At 42.9% G+C, this 19,221-nt stretch overlaps 7 protein-coding genes across 13 annotated transcripts in view; 5 read left to right on the top strand and 2 right to left on the bottom strand.

The window, feature by feature from the left end:
* LOC115771381 (F-actin-uncapping protein LRRC16A) overlaps window positions 1-8,339 on the top strand; it is a 30,389-nt gene extending 22,050 nt beyond the window's left edge. For 4 of the 7 annotated variants that reach the window (XM_030717084.1, XM_030717076.1, XM_030717093.1 and 1 more), the window contains 12 exons: window positions 261-448; window positions 512-589; window positions 1,049-1,382; window positions 1,445-2,432; window positions 3,830-3,992; window positions 4,301-4,375; window positions 5,786-6,407; window positions 6,473-6,886; window positions 6,963-7,001; window positions 7,064-7,120; window positions 7,285-7,715; window positions 8,017-8,339. In XM_030717084.1, the coding sequence (XP_030572944.1) occupies window positions 261-448; window positions 512-589; window positions 1,049-1,382; window positions 1,445-2,432; window positions 3,830-3,992; window positions 4,301-4,375; window positions 5,786-6,407; window positions 6,473-6,886; window positions 6,963-7,001; window positions 7,064-7,120; window positions 7,285-7,715; window positions 8,017-8,106 (3,479 nt within the window). In that variant the 3' untranslated portion in view covers window positions 8,107-8,339. Of the gene's footprint in view, window positions 1-260; window positions 449-511; window positions 590-1,048; window positions 1,383-1,444; window positions 2,433-2,771; window positions 2,875-3,441; window positions 3,746-3,829; window positions 3,993-4,300; window positions 4,376-5,785; window positions 6,408-6,472; window positions 6,887-6,962; window positions 7,002-7,063; window positions 7,121-7,284; window positions 7,716-8,016 lie in introns of those variants that run through there. The other 3 variants (XM_030717102.1, XM_030717117.1, XM_030717110.1) reach the window with 3 other exon arrangements.
* Window positions 8,340-9,258: 919 nt separating this feature from the next.
* Window positions 9,259-10,335, top strand: LOC115761358 (probable U2 small nuclear ribonucleoprotein A'). The gene has a single exon (XM_030703109.1). The coding sequence runs from the start codon at window positions 9,481-9,483 to the stop codon at window positions 10,267-10,269; it is 789 nt and encodes a 262-aa protein (XP_030558969.1). The 5' UTR covers window positions 9,259-9,480; the 3' UTR covers window positions 10,270-10,335.
* LOC115761369 (uncharacterized protein RAB5IF homolog) lies at window positions 10,296-11,315 on the bottom strand. Its single transcript, XM_030703121.1, has 3 exons — window positions 11,125-11,315; window positions 10,950-11,053; window positions 10,296-10,882 (listed from the first exon to the last, which is right to left on the bottom strand). The coding sequence occupies exons 1-3, from the start codon at window positions 11,233-11,235 to the stop codon at window positions 10,687-10,689; spliced, it is 411 nt and encodes a 136-aa protein (XP_030558981.1). The 5' UTR covers window positions 11,236-11,315; the 3' UTR covers window positions 10,296-10,686.
* Window positions 11,316-11,435: 120 nt separating this feature from the next.
* On the top strand, window positions 11,436-12,118 carry LOC115759301 (39S ribosomal protein L52, mitochondrial). The gene is made up of 3 exons (XM_030700207.1): window positions 11,436-11,537; window positions 11,610-11,758; window positions 11,814-12,118. Exons 1-3 carry the CDS (start codon window positions 11,489-11,491, stop codon window positions 11,997-11,999), a joined length of 384 nt encoding a protein of 127 aa, XP_030556067.1. The 5' UTR covers window positions 11,436-11,488; the 3' UTR covers window positions 12,000-12,118.
* Window positions 12,119-13,908: 1,790 nt separating this feature from the next.
* On the top strand, window positions 13,909-15,224 carry LOC115759684. The gene is made up of 2 exons (XM_030700677.1): window positions 13,909-14,539; window positions 14,648-15,224. Exons 1-2 carry the CDS (start codon window positions 14,528-14,530, stop codon window positions 15,035-15,037), a joined length of 402 nt encoding a protein of 133 aa, XP_030556537.1. The 5' UTR covers window positions 13,909-14,527; the 3' UTR covers window positions 15,038-15,224.
* Window positions 15,225-16,116: 892 nt separating this feature from the next.
* Window positions 16,117-17,914, top strand: LOC115764629 (dynactin subunit 4). Its single transcript, XM_030707800.1, has one exon. The coding sequence runs from the start codon at window positions 16,199-16,201 to the stop codon at window positions 17,735-17,737; it is 1,539 nt and encodes a 512-aa protein (XP_030563660.1). The 5' UTR covers window positions 16,117-16,198; the 3' UTR covers window positions 17,738-17,914.
* Window positions 17,892-19,164, bottom strand: LOC115764670 (retinol dehydrogenase 12-like). Its single transcript, XM_030707861.1, has 5 exons — window positions 19,051-19,164; window positions 18,725-18,988; window positions 18,510-18,666; window positions 18,196-18,455; window positions 17,892-18,129 (listed from the first exon to the last, which is right to left on the bottom strand). Exons 1-5 carry the CDS (start codon window positions 19,128-19,130, stop codon window positions 17,907-17,909), a joined length of 984 nt encoding a protein of 327 aa, XP_030563721.1. The 5' UTR covers window positions 19,131-19,164; the 3' UTR covers window positions 17,892-17,906.
* Between the last annotated feature and the right edge of the window lie 57 nt (window positions 19,165-19,221).

Below are 19,221 nucleotides of genomic sequence, written 5' to 3'. Positions count from 1 at the left end.
TCTCTTGTTTCCCAATTTTGGCCACTTAAGTAAATTCATGAGAGTTCTTTATATATACATATATCTATAGCCATATTCATAACCATGCTGCTTGCTTCACTATTTTTGCTCTCTGTGTACACTCAAAATTTCTCAATCGAGATTGGCAAAAAGAAGACACACACGCAATTCGCAAATTTAAATTATTTTCTTTTTTTTCACTGATGCTCTTTAAGCCAACCAATACGCACAACTAATGTCAATTTCTTTTATATCATTAGGCGCCATACATCTGGCTGGGCCCATAGCCAAGGTATCGAAGGGTCTGTGCAAATTGGCGCTCTCCCATTGCGGGCTCACCTCAAAGGGCGTTAATCAGATGTCGCACTCGCTGACGCTCAATCAAAGTATTTCCAACTCGCTCACCTATCTGGATCTGAGCGGTAACAGTCTCAAGGATGACATAACCGTGAGTAGAAGGCGCAAGTTTTTGTATTGGAAGGTAAATTTAATCAACCTTATTTGTTTACAGAATCTGCACAATTTTCTGGCTCAACCCAATGTGCTGGAGCATCTGGATCTGGCATCGACTGATATTACGCTAGAAAATGTAAGTGATTTTTATCCGTTCAGAAATTAACAGCTGTAAGTTTTTAACATGACAGTTGCTCAACATAAAGAAAAATGTCACTGTAAGCAAAGATCAACTGTTAAACATAACACAGACATGTTGCTGTTAATTGAACAACGTCTAATCATTTTTCCTACTTGTTATTTCCTGTAGTTTGAAGATTCTTTAAAACTGTTTAACATAACATAAACAGTTACAGAATTCTGTAAAACAGTTTAACATAACAATGTAATATAAATATAACAACTGTTGTAATTAACAGCATTTCCAACATATTACAAACAAATGTTTGTTAAAGAATATTTCTAACATAAGATAAATAATGTTAAAACAACATCCCTTTAACATAATATAGATATGTATGTTACTAGCAGCATGTTATATCTGTTATATGTTAAATCGAACTGTACTCAATATTTCCCCCCGTATAATTTTCAGCTTTTTGGAGCTCTGTTGCGCGGCTGTGCCACGCATTTGTCGCATTTGAATGTCTCGCACAACTCGTTCAGCACGAAGAAGGGCAAGGAGATTCCGCCCTCGTTCAAGCAGTTCTTTACGAGCACGTTGAGCCTAAAGCATCTCAACATAGCTGGGTGCAAGCTGCCAATGGAGGCGCTCAAGAATCTGTTGCTGGGCCTGGCCTGCAATGAGTCGACGGCGGGTCTGCATCTCGATCTCAGCGGCAATACGCTGGGCACCCAAGGCGCCCACGTGCTCGAGTCCTGCATACACGGCGTACGCGTGCTCCAGAGCCTGGACATCAGCGACAATAGTGAGTAATTGGCGAGGCTCAACTCCAATTCTTTTATTTATATGTTGTCCTCTTTCCCACAGATTTGGATGCCGAACTGGCGTCCGTGCTGACGGCCATCTCGAAGAATCCCTCAATACGCACGCTGCATCTGATGCGCAGCTTGACGGGCATGAAGCCCAAGCATGTGCCCACAGTCATGGATGCGCTGGTCAATCTAATACAAAAGGATGACTTCCCGCTGGTGGAGCTGGTGCTGTCGGAGAACAAGCTGAAGCACGATCTGCACGACTTCATCAATGCGCTGGGCAGCAACCAGAGCCTGCAAAAGCTGGACATCAGTGGCAACTACATGGGCGATGTCGGCGCCCGGCTGCTGGCCAAGGCGCTGCAGATCAACAATCGGCTGCGCACCATTTACCTGGACAAGAACAGCGTCACGCTGCAGGGCTATGCGGATATTGTGTACGCGCTGGAGCACAATCACAGCATGCGCACAATACCCTTCCCAGTGTTCGATATAGCGCCGCATCTGAAAAATCATCCGGATAAGACGGATGCGGTTATGCGCAAAATGCAGGAGCTGCTGCAGCGCAACTGCAACGGCCTGAAGCGTGCGAATGGCCAGGGCTTTAGGCTGCAGCATGGCTTTATGCTCTCCTCCACACACCAGCTGGTGGATAAGCTGGTGGCCGAGACACAGGACACCATATCCATAGCCAAGGGCGGCGGCGATAATGTGTCCGCCGTGCAGCGTCTTATCAGCGATGCGGAAAACTGCAAACAGCTGATGCCCAAGCTGCAGGAGGCCGTGCGCAACGATGCGCATCCCATCGAGACGAAGCTGACGCGCGTCGCCGGCGAGCTGAGCTATACGATCCGCAGCTATCTGGAGGAGACGCTCGAGACGATGATACGGACCGGCATCGAGCAGTGCCCCAAAACGCTGGGCAATCAAATTGTTATCCAAGATCTGCGCAAGGCGCTCAACGAGCGTCTCCAAATACCCGAAGATTTTCTTCAAAACTGTTTGCTCAACAATGCCGGCAGCGAGATCATGAATAAAGTTGGGTGAGTAACAAGAAGAGTGCGAGAAAAGAGAGTGGCAAAGAGAGCGAGAGTAGCAAAGAGAGCATGCGGTCAGGGTGTGCGAGCGTGACTCAACCAGGAACTGAGGCAGACAACAAGACGACGCGTTGATCAACTGAAGCTGGAACTCACGCACACACACACACACACACACACACACACACACACACACACACACACACACACACACACACACACACTCGTGCACTGTGCTTTTAGAGATGTGCAAATAATGGTGAATCAGTATGAAACTATTTGACATTGAACGACCAGAAATAAAGAGTTGAACTCTATTCAGTATTTTTTCATTTTCTTATTTAAAGTGCTTTAAAAACTCTGAAATTCAAAAATCAAAAAAAAATATAAATCGTTGGAATAAACCACTTTTTTAGCGTTTCCATCAAAATTAATTGAATTCTATGTGGTATTAGCAGGCAGATTTATGCCAAAATTTTACATTTAAACAAATTGCACTCATTCTGGCTTAATACCAACAACCATTACAAACAGTCGAATATTTAATTAAAATCATAAAAAAAAAACATTTCAATCATGGCATACTTTGATAACGTTTGCATAACTTGCGTCTTACTGTTCGATTTCCAGTTTCCAAGTGTCAGATCGAATGCATAAAGAGACAAAAAAAAAAAAACAAAAACAGATTCGAAAAGCTCGCCTCGTCTCCCCTCTAACAGCTGAGCTTGGCGAATTGTTTTTGTTTTTTTCCAAAACATTCTGATGCGAGCGCTCTCTTTGCGCTCACCCACACACACGCATAGTGTTAAATATTTTGCTCCGTGTGTGTGTGCGTGCGTTTGTGTGCGTGTGTGTGTTAACGGACAGATAAGATTAAGCAAACAGAAAATAACTTAACAGCTGAATGCATTTCCATTCGAAAGCCCAAACGGCTGCTGCTGTGTGTAGCTCCCTCCAAAAACTTAAATCAAATACATCAGTATATTGTATATGTGTGTGTGTGTGTGTGTGTGTGTTTAGCTTTTGCCGCGATATCGCCGCAACGGCGACTCGGGCAACGCAGGCGAATTCATTGCCAGTTTGAGTGCCGTTAAGTTTGCTACAGTGCCAGTTAGTTAGCTTTGTTGTTTGTTTTTTGTTTTGTGCGCGCTCCGCCAGCTGTTTGCCGAGATGGGCCTGATGCGCACTTTGTGCTGCTGCTTTCACAGCAGCCCGGGCGCCGGCGAGAGCGACCTCTCTCGACCAGCCTATCACAAGTGTCCCGATGAGGAGCAGGAGTGTGAAACAGAGACGGCAACAGTGCCGCCAACAAACAAGAAGTAGATCAGCAAACCAATAACAGCTGCCCAATGCCAACGCATATTTCTAATGCAACTGTTGTTGTTTCTTTTACTCCCGCACAGTGAGATTGAGCAGTCGCTAGCTGCAGCCATATCGGATCGTGCCACAGATGAGGTGCTCGAGGCGCTAACACGCTATCGTCGCGGTCTGGGCATATCGGAGTCGCCATCGGTGCTACTGGACGAGCCGCAGACGCCGGACATTGTGCGCAGTCGTTCCAGTCATGTAAGTAACCCCCCCCCCCCCCCCCCCCCCCCTCACCACCTCCCGCTCAAGCCAATAATCGATAACAACGCACCTGTCTTATCTACGAATTCGTTAAATTTAATAACAAATGTGATGTCATGGGCTTAAAACCCTTGCCCAAACTTTTGCTTTCATTTGGCCTGCCCAAATATTTGGAGCATTCCAGTTGTTCGATTGCTGCCGTTAGGGCTGTTCTTTTTTTCTTTTCTTATCAGACGCGTTTTTCATATTAAATTGAACGTACTAACGCCCTATTTCTCTCTTCCCTCCCCCCTGCATGCCTTCAGGAAGCCGAGGGCTTAATCATACGACCCGGCGGACGCGGCTCGGTCTTGCCCAAACTGGGCCTGGAATCGCCCACTGTAAGTGTTGAAAATCTCTCACTTCCCAAGTGGATGCAGTAAAAAATAAAAACAAAATACACCCATTTAAAATATTCAAAAAGAAAAAAAAACGATGCAACGTATATAAATAATATATATATGCAAGTAGTGGCAAATAATCACAAGTACTCCCGCACACACACACACACGCACACACGCACACTCGCACTCTTATCACAAACTTAAGAAGTGTGTGTATATAACATAGAAATATATATTTTCTAGACGGGAGCGTATCTTATATCGTATATAAACAATTCCAAAAACAGCTTAGAACACACACACACACACACACACACACACACACACACACACACACACACACACACACACACACACACATCCACACATCTACATAAAATTTAAAAAAAATAATTATTTATGTGAATATGCTAAAAACATGGAAATTAAGACAAAGCTCATTATTTTTATCTCTCGTGTTCTTCTCGTGTATCCTTGCATCATCCAAACAAACAATTCATCAACAATTATCACAACAAAACGAACAACAACTTAATTCGCTATAAACATTATATCATATGCATATTAAAATACATATATATATATATATATATATATATATATATATATTAAAACCTTATCTCCAACTCATTTACATACAACAACAAAAAATAATAATATAATTCACAAAAACTTAAAGAAATTGGAATATCTGAACCTTGTAAGTAGTTTTTTTAATGTCTCGTTCTCTCTTACAACTATCCAAAACTATCTATCTAGAAAAACTATCTTTTTAGAAAAACTATCTTTATGTGTACGCAATATACAGCGAAAGCTCTCTGGCGCGAACTTCGATACTTTTTATTTAGAAAAATAAATAAATAAATAAAAGATATTTATTTTGGTATTCAAAAGAGATGTAGGAATTAAAATTGAGAATATCTACATTTATAAATTTATTTTTTTAAGATTTAAATAGTTTGTCTTTAAAATTTTTATATATTCTTTTCTTAAAGATAAAAGTACTTTTTTTAAATATTTTTTTTTTCAGTTTTTCCTTTTATTTTCTATAATTTCTTTTATATCAATAATACTGGAACTAAACCAAGCTTGCTTGAGGAATATGTTCGCCTCAGGGCAGCTGTTCGTTAGTTAGAGCTTTCACTGTACTTTCAACTACACTCTATATCTTTTTCCTGGTCTTTGTAGCGCCTCTCTGTTCTATGTTTTAGTTTTAAACGTAGCTAATTAGTTATTTAAATTTCCTACCAAAAGTCAAAAACTTGATCCGACCCCGACCCCGCCCCGGCGCCCCCAGCTCTCATCATTTCACACATGACAAACTCATGAATGAACATAACCTCAAATTGAATATATATATTGCCTTTAAGAAATATAGCTAAATGTATTCCCTGCCCCTCATCGCAGGCCACGCCGCATTTGCCGACGAAGCGTCGCTCGGTTGCCCGCAAGGTGCGTCCCCAGTCCGTGGTTGAGAATCTCAGCCTGAGCCACATACCCGATCTGCTGGAGTCGCCCTCGTCGCATCGCTCCAGCTCGCAGCTGACGTCGCGTGGCGCTGCCGCCGCCGCTGCCGCCGCTGCAGCTGGAGCTGGTGGCGCCTCGGCTGGCAGCCACATGATGAGCGACAGCAATGCGGCCATGGACGATGGCAACGTGGACGAGTGCTGTGATTCGATCACGGAGCTGCCCAGCGCCTCGTTTCAGCTGCAGCATCTGGTCAAGGGTCGGCCCAAGCGCGCCAAGACGCGCGCCCCGACCCGGCCGCTGGTCAATGCTGAATGCGCCGCCGGCGCAGTCCGGGATATTGGCGATGGGCTGGAGCACTTTTTCCGGCCCGGCTCGGTCACGCCCACAACGCTGACACCGCTGGTATCGCCCACATCCGAGGAGTGCAGCTCGCTGTCCTTTGTGGACAGCCCGACGATGAGTCGCGACGGCAACGGGCACATGACCTCCGAGGAGACAACGCCCATCATGGAGGAGCGACGACCCATCAAGCTGGAACGCCAGTCGCCATTGCTCAAGAGTAAGTGCCTCGTCACAGGGAATCGCTCTCTAGTCCAGCACACTACTCTTCCTTTTACTTTCCAGGCGCCTCGTGGGCCACGCGTTCGCGCTCCACGGACAACCTGGAGAAGTATTCGCCGCTCGTGGGTCGCAAATCGCCGCTGGTCAAAATGCGCACGGAGGGCGGCCCCGGCAATGAAGAGGCGGCAGCTGCCGCAATCGCGCCCAGCGCTGCACTGCTCAAGCCGGGCACGCGCGACGAGAAGATGCGCTCGCCCAGCAGCGACTCCATCAAGAGCCATGCGACGGGCGGCGCCGTCGTCAACGATGGCAGTCTTTTAGGCAAGACGGGCAACGGCATCCTGCGCACACCCCTCGCCCTGCAGAAGCCGCGTCCCTGGTCTGTGGTGGGCAGCGAGCCGAAGGCGAACAACGATCTGGTCACGGGCAATGGCAGCATCGACTCCACCAAAACAACGCCCGATACCCTGGAAGAAGGTGCGTTCATCTACATTAATATGTATATATAGAATATATTTCATATTTGTCTAATATATCGTTTGCCTTTTTTCAGATATAGAAGTCCTTCCCTTTGGTCCAGGCATTGCGCCAGGTGAGTGTCCTCTTGAGATTAGACACAAATGTTTTCTTTCAATTTGAACATCAATTTTGCAGGCGCCGCGCTGGAGAAGAAATCGGTGCGGGAGCTGGCCGCAGGACTCAGTCGTTTGGGTAAGCATGAGTCGAGCTTCTGTTGCATGTTGCCTGCCTGCACCTGGATGCGTAGCTAGTTGATATATATTTTGATTTTTATGTATTTACACTTTACTTTTACTTTCATATTATGATTTGTTGTGCTTGTGCCTAAACCTGTATTGTATTGCAAAAACCCAAAGAACTGCCCCTCAAGCCGCCCGTAATGCCCAGAACCATGTTGAGCACAGTCAGTCGCACGAGCACCGCCAGCAATGGCAGCACCCACAGCAGCAGCAGCAACAATTCCAGCGCAACAACAACAGTGACAACAACAACAACAACAAGCACAGTATTAAACAATCAGACGCGCTCCAAGATAACCAGCACGAGCAGCACCAACAGTGCGACGCAGGAGACGCTCAGCAAAACCATCATCACGGAGCACGGGAGCAGCAGCAGCAGCAGCAGCAGCAGCAAGAGCCAGAGCACGGATCATGCCATAGCCTGTGCCAGCCTGATCAGCAACGAGATCCTGAGCATGCGCAATGGACAGCTAGCGACCAAGGCGACCAGCTGCGCGGAGAGCAATGTGAAGCGCATTGCCGGCAAGGAGATCTCAACGCTATTCGAGGTTTGAGCGAGCACCAGGATCGATCATCATCAACATCATCATCATCTCCTCCAAAAGCTTCCACTCTCATGCTGTGTCTGTGCTGTGGCCATCAACAAGCGTCTAAGCATATTCCTTGCAATTCTGTGTAGCTTTAATGTTGTCCATTTTAATGTTGCTTTCATCCATGAATTTGTGTGTTAATTTGTTGACAAATTGTTTGTTTTTAATTCGTTAAGCATTGCATGACACCCCACCCTAGTTATACACGCTATATGTATATATATTCTAAACCGGAACCCGAATCCAATCTAACCCACAGGAGACATTAGTTGAAGGCCTGCAGCGCACCTCGACAAGACGCACCTTTAGAGATTCGCCATATACCAAGGAGGATGTCGTTGATTTATAAATCGTGTCTATTATATGTGCTATATATATGCTCAACTCGACATTCCTTCTCCCCCCCCAAGCACCAGACTTCAAGTTATATGATAATGTCTATGATAATAACGACGATAATGATAATGATAATGCTAATGATGATAATGAGCAAAGGTTGCAACTAATTCGTACTGAACAATTTATAATTTATGTGCAATGGCGCGAGCGTATAATGTGTGTGTGTATTGTTTTTAACTCTTTGGCAATTTTTTAAATGAACGTGATTTATTTATTTATACTTTTTAACCCAAACAACATTTGCATATTTATAAAAACAAAACAAAAAATGGGATTAAAAACCAACGTTTTTATGTACTATATTTTTATGTATTTTAAATGAGTTAAGTGCCAATTATATACAACAAAACAAATCTATTTTTCAATTTATCTATTGAAAACTAAAAGAAAACAAGAAAAAAAAAAGAACGTAAACCTAAATAAATACGAAGAAACTAACGAAGGGAACGCAATGAATATTATGATATATTTATATGTAAATCATTTGCGTGAATTAAACTAATTTAAAGGCCTAAACAAATTAAATAAACAAACTTTAATGAAATGTAATATTTTTATAAATGCTTCCAAAAATATCTATAAATTGATTGTTTCTTATTTCTCATTATTCTTTCCATTGGCATGAACGACAATCTGTTTCGATTTAGAGGTTTTTTTTCTAATATATTTTCTAAAAAGTTAACAAATTTACTAGGCAAAAAGAATTACTAAAAGAAATCAAAGAAAAAATGCATTTAACAAATTACAGAAAAACTACATTTGACGCATCAAGCAAAAGATTTCATTTTACTGAATTAAAACAGAACACTTGTAGTTTGCACGTATTAATAAAAACAAAACAAAATGTTTATTAACAACATATTTCAATCCAATCCACCACCGAACCGCGAATACACTTCAATTTGAGAAGTGCTCCCCCAAATAGTTGGCTCAAATATGTAGTTTGCCATTCAATTCAAGACAAAAGAAAACGAATAACTGTAACGTGTTCATTAAAGTTTAAGCACTTGCAAATTTATTGTAATGTATTGAAATTCAAATTAAAATCAAATCAAAAAAAAAAATGTCTAAACTGAATTTTCAATTTAGAGCTGCACGATTAATTCTTCGCTGGCTGCCGAAGGTATCGATAACTGCGGCAGTAACATCGATAGTCATATATTTAGGTATTTTCTTGTTTGCGGTCACTCGGTCACACTGCACCACTAACTCGCGTCGGCTTTGGTTGTATTTTTCTGAAATAGACCAAAAGGAATCAACAAAAAATTACAACTGAATTAATAAACAATTTTTTTACATTGAAATCAATTCCTGCCCTGTCAAGATGGTGAAACTAACACCCGAGTTGATTAACCAGTCCATGCAATACATAAATCCATGCCGTGAACGTGAGCTCGATTTGCGCGGCTACAAAATTCCACAGATCGAAAATTTGGGTGCCACATTGGATCAGTTTGATACGATCGATCTCTCGGACAATGATCTGCGCAAACTGGACAATCTGCCACATCTGCCTCGGCTTAAGTGCCTGCTGCTGAACAACAACCGCATCTTGCGCATCAGCGACGGCCTGGAGGAGGTTGTGCCGAATCTGAGCTCGATCATATTGACCGGAAATAATTTGCAGGAGCTGAGCGATTTGGAGCCACTGACAGGTTTCAAGAAGCTGGACACAATATGTCTGCTCATCAATCCGGTGTCCACAAAGCCCAACTATCGCGAGTATATGGCCTTTAAGTTTCCACAGTTGCGCTTGCTAGATTTCCGAAAGATCAAACAGAAAGACAGGCAGCTGGCACAGGAATTCTTCCGCACCAAGCAGGGCAAGGAGATGCTTAAGGAGGTGTCCAAAAAGTCCAAATTAACAGCTGCCGCGGCACTGGCAGCGGAGGCGACCAACGGCAAAACAGCAACTGAAGGCGGACGTTTTGCTAATCCCGAGGATATGCAGCGCATCCGCGAAGCTATCAAGCGTGCCAGCTCCCTGGCGGAGGTGGAAAGACTGTCACAGATACTGCAAAGCGGGCAGCTGCCCGATAAGTTTCAGCATGAACTGGGCCAAAATGGTCTCAACGGCACGGCAGCCGCACCGGCCGTGGCCATGGATTACTAGCTCTAGTACTGTCGTCAGCTACCTTATAACTGTAGAACAATCTTTTAATAAATCAGTTAAAAAGAATACAATATTCAATTTATCTCTGCATCTTATAGATATCTATAGTTCTCAACAGGTTGCTGTATTTGTATTTTTCACAGAAAAAATCTCAAAACTCTATACAACCGGCGATTAATGTAAATATTTAAATCAAATGCACATGAAATTAACGTAATTGGCTAAAAAATTTAACAATCTACACGGACAAAAAAAATGCGGGCAATTAGTAAATATGCTTTGGCTCTGCAAACGGATTTGCGGGTTAGCATTTGGACTGTGGAATTGGTTATTGCTTGTATTGCAGGTCGTGCTCCTCTCTCGCTCTCTCTCTCTCTCTTTGCTCTCTCGTATCTCACTCGCTGGATATGGCTAGTATTATGACGTCTTCGCCGCCATTATTGTGTCGTAGTGCAGGCCGGTGTAGAAGATAATCCACGTCACTAAAAATCCGGCAAACGATGTCATGAAGCCCTCCTTGACCAGCTCCCACGCACCGCCATACGCATCCTCGTCCACATTCTGAAAATTGATGGCATACAGGTAGACAACGCCGCAACTAATTCCGGCAAATCTGCAATTAGAGAGTATATACGGCGGAGCTGTAGCACGTTCTATATTTAGGTGCTGGTTCCACTTACAGCACAAGGCCCAGAAAGCCTTTGAGCGGCACAATACCCCAGATGATGCCGAGTATGATGCCAAACACCTGACGTGACCAGTAAATAACATCCAGAAATTCATCCTGCAAACGTGTGCAAATTGTTAGCGAAAACACGCGCTTTGGTCTTTGGTCTAAGCTCTTTGGTATCTCACCTTGTCCTCCCATTCGGATTTTGTCATGGCTCGCGCGCAAATTTCACGCAGAGATGAGGATTTGGCACTGCCATTGGCATTGCGTTCAATTGTATTTGTTCTGGTTGCCATTTTTTGTGTGACCTACTTTTAAACAAATGATTTCCACACGTTAAATTAATTAATTATTTTTCACTATCAGTAAAGTTGGCTATGCCGATTTATAACTTATTGTGATATCGATAAATTGTATATCGATAAGCATTAATGGAACAGCTGTGCTAAGCGAAATGAACTAAAATTGTGAGCATACTTTGTTCAATTGAACTTTTCAATGCAACTCTAACGTGGTTATGTGAACGTTTGTTATTTGCCGAATTAAACAATGTTACAAATAAGCAAGCTTTGTTTTACAACATCCAGCTTAATTGCCGGTAAGTAGGCCGTTATATTGACCGTGTTACATTAAGGCAAAACCAAATGTTTTTACTGATAAACAACAACAGCACAGCGGCATGTCGGACTCACCGCCGTTCGGTGCATTGATCAGAGCTGGCGGGCGGGCAAGGGATTGCCGGAGAATCCCAATGCATTTGGTCCACTCACAAACATGCCCGACTACACGTACCTTGATGGCAGGACGACGCCGCTGGGCGTAAGTAGCATCAATTTATACCAAATATATCCACAATCAACCATTTGTGTTGCAGTCCAACCAGAAGAAACGCTTGATGAAGCAACAGGAGATTGCGGCCAAAATTGTGGAGCTCAGCAGCGAACTGGACTTTGCCAAGCAGCGTCACGAGCGTCTCAAAATGCAGGCCCAGGCCGAAAAGCAACGCATTCTGCAGAATAAGCTAAAACCAAAGGGTCATCTCTTGTTAAAAAAGAAATAGTCCAGATGTAAAGCCTACTTATTGGGTGCCCCTTGAATGTTCATTAACGTTTACGATATACTATTTTCACTATTACACAGATATGATTGTTATCAGCTCATATTATTTTTATCTAAAAACGTGTTCGCTTTATTTGGAACAGCAAACAAAAGCTATAAGCCAAGTGTCAAGTGTGCCCTGTGGGAGCCGCACGTTATATAGAAAGACGTAAGCATGGTAAAATTAATGGTAATTAAATGTTAAAACTCTTGTGACGCACATTGGACAACAACCTGTCCTGGCAATTAGATGGCCAGCTCTTAACGCATGTGATTTCTGGCTGTTTGCCAGATTTAACCTGAATACAGTAAGCACCAAAATAAAACAGCTAAAAAAAACCCCAATGGGAAAAGAAGTACAACTTATAGATCACGTAGCTATAATTCAAACATGTTCAAATGAAATTATGTAAACAAGGAAATGAACAACATGTTGATTTGTAAGCAAGGTAAAAGGTATTCATCTCACGCTAGGCAAGCCGCTGTCGCTTGCACAGCAGCTTTGGATAGTGCCCGTACACCTTTACGGATCACGCTTTTAAATATTTATATGCATTATAAATTACCAGCCCAACATTTGCACAGCTTTGCTTATTTGCGCTCCCGATTTTGAGCATATTGTTACTACCAATTAGACGTGAAGTATTTTGCACGCCACGCTTGTTATTTAAAATACTCGTTAAATTCGTATTCAGAAAGGTATTCCAGCTGCACGAAAGCTATTTCAGCAGCCATATTACGGGTCGTGCACTGTAAGGAGAATCTTAAAGTTCCCAGTTTGTGGCCGGGCAGCAAGCAAAATCAATCAAGTTTTTCACAGCTCTAAATCAATAAATAAAAAAAAAAAAAAGCCTTCATTGTGCCAGACATAAAAATTTCCACATTTTATTTGTTAATTAATTTTAACGTAAATGTGCCATAATAAAGTATTGATATATTTATTTACTTTCACACATGGGGCCAGCTAAAGGGGCCAATGCACATTTCGGAAATTTCCCACAGACAGCCGCAAAAAAGAGTTAAGTTGACTGAAAAGAGTTCAGCCTCAGTTATAGCACATGAATCTTAAAGCAAGTGTCGCACTTATTGCACTTAATTAGATAGAAGCTACGAAATTTGGCATAACAAGCCCAGGAATGGTGGCTAAAGAGACAAAATATAATGCCTTCATTTCGTGTAGGTGTGATGGGCATCGCTTGGCTATGGAAAACGTGAGTGCCAAACGTGATATATGGCATATCGCTAATCATGTCGTTGACGTGACTCACTGAAATTTGACTTTAACCACAATATTTGATCAATTTATGCCGCACTGCTGCCGTTCGCTGCAAGCCACGGCGTATACGTAATATTTGTTGCATACTTATATACAGAACTGCTGAGGCTGAGGCTGAGGCGCGGGCACGCACTAATTATTTGCGCTGTTTTTTGCAAAATTTCACACTCTATTTGAATGCCGAAAATATTTACAAAAGCGCTGTTTATTTGGCGCATGGAATGTTATGAAAAGCCCCAATGAAATTGTGGAAAACAAATTCGCCGATTTCGTTGATTGCCCAACTGATTGTTGTTGTTGTTGTTGTTGTTGGTGTTTACGAGTGTGGAGCTTAAATATTTATTTTTATACCAAAGACGTTTTATTCAATTAGCATGGTTATATTTATATTAAATCAAATCAATCAAAAATTGAGTAAAATTAATGACCCGTGTATTGTATTAAAATTAACATTAGATAAAATAATCGGTAATAACATTAACAATGTATTCACTTGTAGTATAATAAAATAATAAATTCATCAATGAATCAGTTTCATTTGAAATTTTACACCTGTCATTTACTGCTGCATGCTAATCTGAGCTTATATTTAGATACCTATGCCATATACCATATATAGACATTAGATCGTGCGCAGACGGCGCAGACAACCGCAACATTTCGCCTGGTACAAATCTTGACGTCATATAAAGACCCAAATGAAAAGACAGCGGTAATGTCAGGAGATTGGAAATGTCTGGCATAAGAAACAATTCCATGGTTATGGAAAATATACAAGCACAAACAATAAACAAAATGCTGAAAAGCCATAATCAAATTATTTGATAGACGTCAAATCTTTCCGCATTGTTTTAAGTTTTCCAAATCAAACTAGAATCGCGCACGCGGCTAATCAAGCGGCAATTAGAGCCCTGACCACAAACTGAATCATTTGGAGACTCGAAAAGCATGCGCAGCAGCCAGACGTCAGTATAAATCCGAACCGGCTGCTTAAATGAAAGCGATGAGCGCCGTCCAAAATTGCGTCAGAGCCGACAAAATTTAAAGGAAAAAAACAACAACATATTTTCACATTTGGGTGCGAATCAGCTCACATTTTCGTATAAAAGGCCGGGATTCTTTGGAGTTAAGCACACAGAAGCAACGCAACGTTCCAAGCAAACACAGCACCTCAAGAAACTTCAATTATTCAAAGGATAACAACTCTCAACAATATGCAGCTTAAGGTAAGCATCCTCTACAGCGCACCCACATACCTATATACATATATCTATATGTATATATATATGTACACAGTATATTGCACAGTTACTAATTATCTTGTCTATCCACAGAACATTTATACCTGTCTCAGCCTGCTGCTCAGCATCATTATCTGCAACCTGTTACAATGCAGCGCCAAACCCGCATACTATGATCTGGATAACTATGAGAACGCCTATGAGTACAATCCCAGAAGCGACGACAGCGACAATTCCTATGCCGTGGCCTATGGAAAGCCCCTCACACGCAACAATCTGAACAAGCTAAACACGGGCTATTACTATGTGGATAATGGCTATATTGCGCCGGTCAGCGGAGCGAGTGCCTCCAACCGTCGCAGGGTGGGCGAAGATAGCAGCGATCAGCCATCAGCTGACACCTACAGATTCACACCGCTTGTGCGCTTCAGGAAGACCCACACAAAGCGCAATAAGCTTTTTGTGCCCAACTTATTTGGCTAAGCTGCAGCCGTAACTGCCCTGGGAAAACGAGAGCACAGACTGATGATGTTTGTTATTGTATATACACACACATATACATATGTATTTGTTATTTAATATTAGCATAAGCTCACCAGCAAGTACCTTATCTCATCTACACTAAGCATATATATTTATAAAAATATAATCAAGAAAATCAGTTAAAATAAATATTTATACCACACATGCAAATCAAATATTTAACAGTTATTTCAACAATCTAAACAAAAGACTTAAGGCACGAACTTGTACGGGTCTGAAGTTACAACCATTGATGCAAATTATTTTTCTTTAGTTTTCAATACTGAGAACTATTATCAAAGTGATTATTAGCTTGTAGTTTTACTATTGAACTAGTCTATAAATAAATACTTTTAAATTAATATACATATTGACAATCTAAAAAAAAAACATCTGTAAAAAGTTAACCGGTTCTCTTTGTAAAGAAAAATTTGATGATCATATCCCGTGCAATCACTTCATATATTTAACCGTCTTGCCATTAAATATTTTTTCAAAAATTAAAGATTTTGAAATCTTGGGTAAATATGATTAAGTTTTTAAAAATTGGCTTTAGTCTCATACCTGCACTCATAATTGTTACTAAAAGTTCGTATTCAGCATTTTAATTAAACTTGACAAACATGGGACGTACTTATATCACAACTCTTTACAGAAATTATACGATATCTAATATTATATTTGGCATCAGTAATTTGTAATGTGTGTACTCTAATAGATCCTTAGGTAACCCCACATTGATTGTCAGTTCATAGATCCTACAAAAATCTGCAAGGCTATGATAGAGACGTTTCTGAATTCACATTCCCAAAAGAAAACAGCATCAGCCGGCGTATTTTGCTTTGATGGACCGTACAACAGTAAATTTTACCCACTTTCGTTAAAATTTGTGCCACGTTAGCAAATTTTGGCAAATTCGAATTACCCGCCAAAATACAGCTCTGTTAATTGAGGAGTACATCTGTTAGGTGTTAACAGAATTCTGTTAAGCAAGCAACAACATGAAAAAATGCCAGACCATATTAAGACAGCTGACAGCTGTGCTGTCGTCATTTGCAGAAGAGGAAGAAGCATTAGCAATTTTAGCGTCTGAGAAAAAGAGTAATTTTCTTTCAGTGAAAGATGAGTTTCATGCAACCGAGTCCTGTTAAATACGCTTGCTCCTGCGGCATTTTGAATCCAATTAATAAACTGTTCTTCTGCCGCCACTGTCCGAAGCTGAGATGCGGTTTCTGCGTCTGCCATGAGATTGAGTCACACTTTTGCTCCAATTGCCTGGAGAACATACCATCCTCGGAGGCCAGACACAAGAAAAACTGCTGTGCCAACTGCTTCGATTGTCCTTGCTGCCAGCACACGCTCTCTGCGCGCGCCACTACCGTTCCAGTTGTGCGCAAACCTGAAGAGTCCAAGGATGGGGAAAGTGGGGCGGAGGCCGCGCCCAGCCCAAAGCCTTCGGCCATGCCCACCACAAAGAAAATGTATTATTTGTCGTGTCTGTCCTGCCGTTGGACCACACGTGATGTGGGCATACCCGATCAGGGCGTGGCCACCGGCACCTGGCCGGAAAATGAATGCTTGTACCAGGCGCGCTTTAATACGCTGATGGAGTACTATCAGTCGGTAGTGCTGCAGGAGAAGCAGGAGAAACAGGAGTTTCTGCGCCGCAAAACGCCCAAGCAGCATAAGTTTCCCAGTCTGACCGATCGCACGGGTCTGACAGTCTCACTGATACGACGCCAAATCGGCTGGACTGAGAAAAGCGTTCCTAAAACGAAGCCCATCAACATAGCGCCCGCCGAGGCCAGTGCGGAGGTTGAACCTCTACCGGAAGACATCTTTACGCAGCCCATAAATCTGCGCAACATCACAACAGTGGCGCAGCGGCACAGCCAGCCAGCGGATCAGCCGACGGCCGTGAACAAGCTGTATCCACAGCGACGTTCGTTGTGGATCAAGCGCTCGCTACGTTGCCGTCAATGCGAGCACAATCTTATCAAGCCGGAGTATCATCCTACATCTATCAAGTATCGCATACAGCTCTTCGCCAGCTACCACGTTCCAGAGGTTATTATGGTGCGCTGCGAGCAGCCGCTGCAGCCCGGCCAAAGTAATGCGATATTGCTGAAGTTGGCCAATCCTACCATGTACGATATGACAATTAGTATATTGGAGGCGGTGCCAGAAGACGCCCAAATCAACACGGATGCCTTTCAGCAGGCGTGCAGAATCAAGGAGGAAGCGATTACCTCGTCTCCCCTACTCAAGACCACGGGAGTTACTCTGGCGCGTCAGAACTCGACTCGAGAAGTGAAGCGCGAGGTGCGTGAATTGGCCAATGCATCGATTGTGCCACTGGAGAGCCCATTCCTGCTGAGCCAACGCGATGATTCCAAGGAGTTCGATGAGGATGTTCAGGCGCCCATCGAGGAGCCCAAATTCATTGTTTGGCGCAAGGGCAACAAAGTTTTGATACGGCTTCAGTTTAGTCCAGCTGCTGAGTTAGAGCCTGGCAACAAGGTGACACTCGGCTTCTACATGCAGTACACGTACGTCAATACCGTTTCCAATACTCCCGACAAGAAGGATCCGACTACACATGCTCTATACTCAAGGATCTTCATCGAGGCTGGCGAAATAGCACAACAAACAGCTAATTAGCTTAAGCAAATCGATACTAATTAATCATGCTTTAATCACGCTATGTGAAATATATTTATGTAACTAATAACTAAAAAATTGCTTGTGGGGCGGTTAGTATTACCCTCAATTATGTTAATCTAAGCAAGCACTGCATCTGATCACGTATAATAAAAGCCTTTGCTCTAGATCAAAAAACTTTCGGCGCACCTGTCCATTTCTCGCTTAGCTTCCACAAGAACTTGATGACCTTCTCATCCGTGGCAGCCTCCGCTACTTCCTTTGGCTTGCAGTCGCTAAAGTACAGTCCAGTCACGTCATCCAAGTCTGGATCTAGTGCTGCATACAATGTGGTCTGCGCCCCGCTCTTGGGCGTTTTCAATAGCGGCCAGAAAAGTGGCTTGATAAAGTTGCTAAGAAATAATTCAGCGAACATAGAGAAAGGTATTTCCAATTCACTTGACTAGACTCGTACTTACATCACAAATTTGGACTGTGCAAGCTGAAGGTTTCTGAATATTTCCGTAACCACTACGCCGGGATGTAGGGCATTTACGGTTACTCCAGTGCCAGCCAAGCGTTTGGCCAGCTCTCGCGTAAACATGACGTTCGCCAATTTGCTCTGGCTATATGCCTTGCCCTCGTCATAGGACTTCTCGCCATTTAAATCATCCACGTTGATTTTGCCCATAGCGTGTGCCAGACTGGAGACATTTACAATGCGACTGGGAGCCGATTTCTACCAAATATTAAAGCTTAGCTGGCCTGTTTTTCATTTGAACGCATTTTATACCTTTAGTAGATCTATCAGTAAAATGGTCAGCAGAAAGTGGCCCAAGTGGTTGACACCCAGCTGCATCTCAAATCCGTCCTCCGTGAGACGTCGCGGCCCACGAAAGATGCCGGCATTATTAATGAGAACGTGCAGTTGATTCTGTTCCGCCTTAAAGCTTATATTAAATAACTATGTATATTAAGAATCAACACTACAAACAGTTTCCGACTCACTCTGCAACAAATTTACGCACGGACGACAGCGAGGATAGGTCCAGTTCAAGAAAGAAAACATTTTTGTTATTAGTCTCCCTTATAATTTGCTTACGCGCCTCTTCAGCTCTATTCCTATCCCGACAGGCCATATAAACTGTGGCGCCACGTCGGGCCAGCTCCCGGACAGTCTCCTTGCCAATGCCCGTATTTGCGCCGGTCACAATCACAATCTTGCCGGTTTCATTGGTTTCTTTTTTGAATTGGCCACCCTGCATATACTGCCTAAAAGAATTTGACCTATAGTATAGTATATATTATCGTAAAACAGTCGCCATCTGTTCCACCTGATAAAGTAGACCGCAAAGCCAATTGATGCCGGCCAAGCTATCAATGGGCTTAGTAGGTAATCACTGAGCGTCCACATTTATTTGAGGTCTCCACGGCGCCGAGTACAAAAATAGACTGTGCTATGGCATGGCACAACCTGGTATATATAATCAAGTTACGCTGCAATC

This window comes from Drosophila novamexicana, unplaced genomic scaffold, assembly GCF_003285875.2.
Source record: "Drosophila novamexicana strain 15010-1031.04,08,12 unplaced genomic scaffold, DnovRS2.1 tig00000008-arrow-pilon, whole genome shotgun sequence".
Classification (NCBI taxonomy): Eukaryota; Metazoa; Arthropoda; class Insecta; order Diptera; family Drosophilidae; genus Drosophila; species Drosophila novamexicana.
The sequence above is the reverse complement of the archived record's forward strand: the minus strand, read 5'-3'. Positions and strand labels throughout refer to the sequence as shown.

What these genes read in the sequence shown, in the direction of transcription:
- LOC115761369 (XM_030703121.1), bottom strand. Translation starts at nt 11,235, where the DNA reads ATGGCAACCAGAACAAATACAATTGAACGCAATGCCAATGGCAGTGCC. An exon ending in AATCCGAATGGGAGGACAAG is followed by an intron (nt 11,054 to 11,124) that starts GTGAGATACCAA and finishes ACACGTTTGCAG; the next exon opens with GATGAATTTCTGGATGTTAT. An exon ending in GGCTTTCTGGGCCTTGTGCT is followed by an intron (nt 10,883 to 10,949) that starts GTAAGTGGAACC and finishes CTCTAATTGCAG; the next exon opens with ATTTGCCGGAATTAGTTGCG.
- LOC115764670 (XM_030707861.1), bottom strand. Translation starts at nt 19,130, where the DNA reads ATGTGGACGCTCAGTGATTACCTACTAAGCCCATTGATAGCTTGGCCG. An exon ending in GTGCGTAAATTTGTTGCAGA is followed by an intron (nt 18,667 to 18,724) that starts GTGAGTCGGAAA and finishes ATTTAATATAAG; the next exon opens with CTTTAAGGCGGAACAGAATC. An exon ending in GCACAGTCCAAATTTGTGAT is followed by an intron (nt 18,130 to 18,195) that starts GTAAGTACGAGT and finishes ATTATTTCTTAG; the next exon opens with CAACTTTATCAAGCCACTTT.
- LOC115759301 (XM_030700207.1), top strand. Translation starts at nt 11,489, where the DNA reads ATGTTACAAATAAGCAAGCTTTGTTTTACAACATCCAGCTTAATTGCC. An exon ending in AACATCCAGCTTAATTGCCG is followed by an intron (nt 11,538 to 11,609) that starts GTAAGTAGGCCG and finishes AAACAACAACAG; the next exon opens with CACAGCGGCATGTCGGACTC. An exon ending in GCAGGACGACGCCGCTGGGC is followed by an intron (nt 11,759 to 11,813) that starts GTAAGTAGCATC and finishes TTTGTGTTGCAG; the next exon opens with TCCAACCAGAAGAAACGCTT.
- LOC115764629 (XM_030707800.1), top strand. Translation starts at nt 16,199, where the DNA reads ATGAGTTTCATGCAACCGAGTCCTGTTAAATACGCTTGCTCCTGCGGC.
- LOC115761358 (XM_030703109.1), top strand. Translation starts at nt 9,481, where the DNA reads ATGGTGAAACTAACACCCGAGTTGATTAACCAGTCCATGCAATACATA.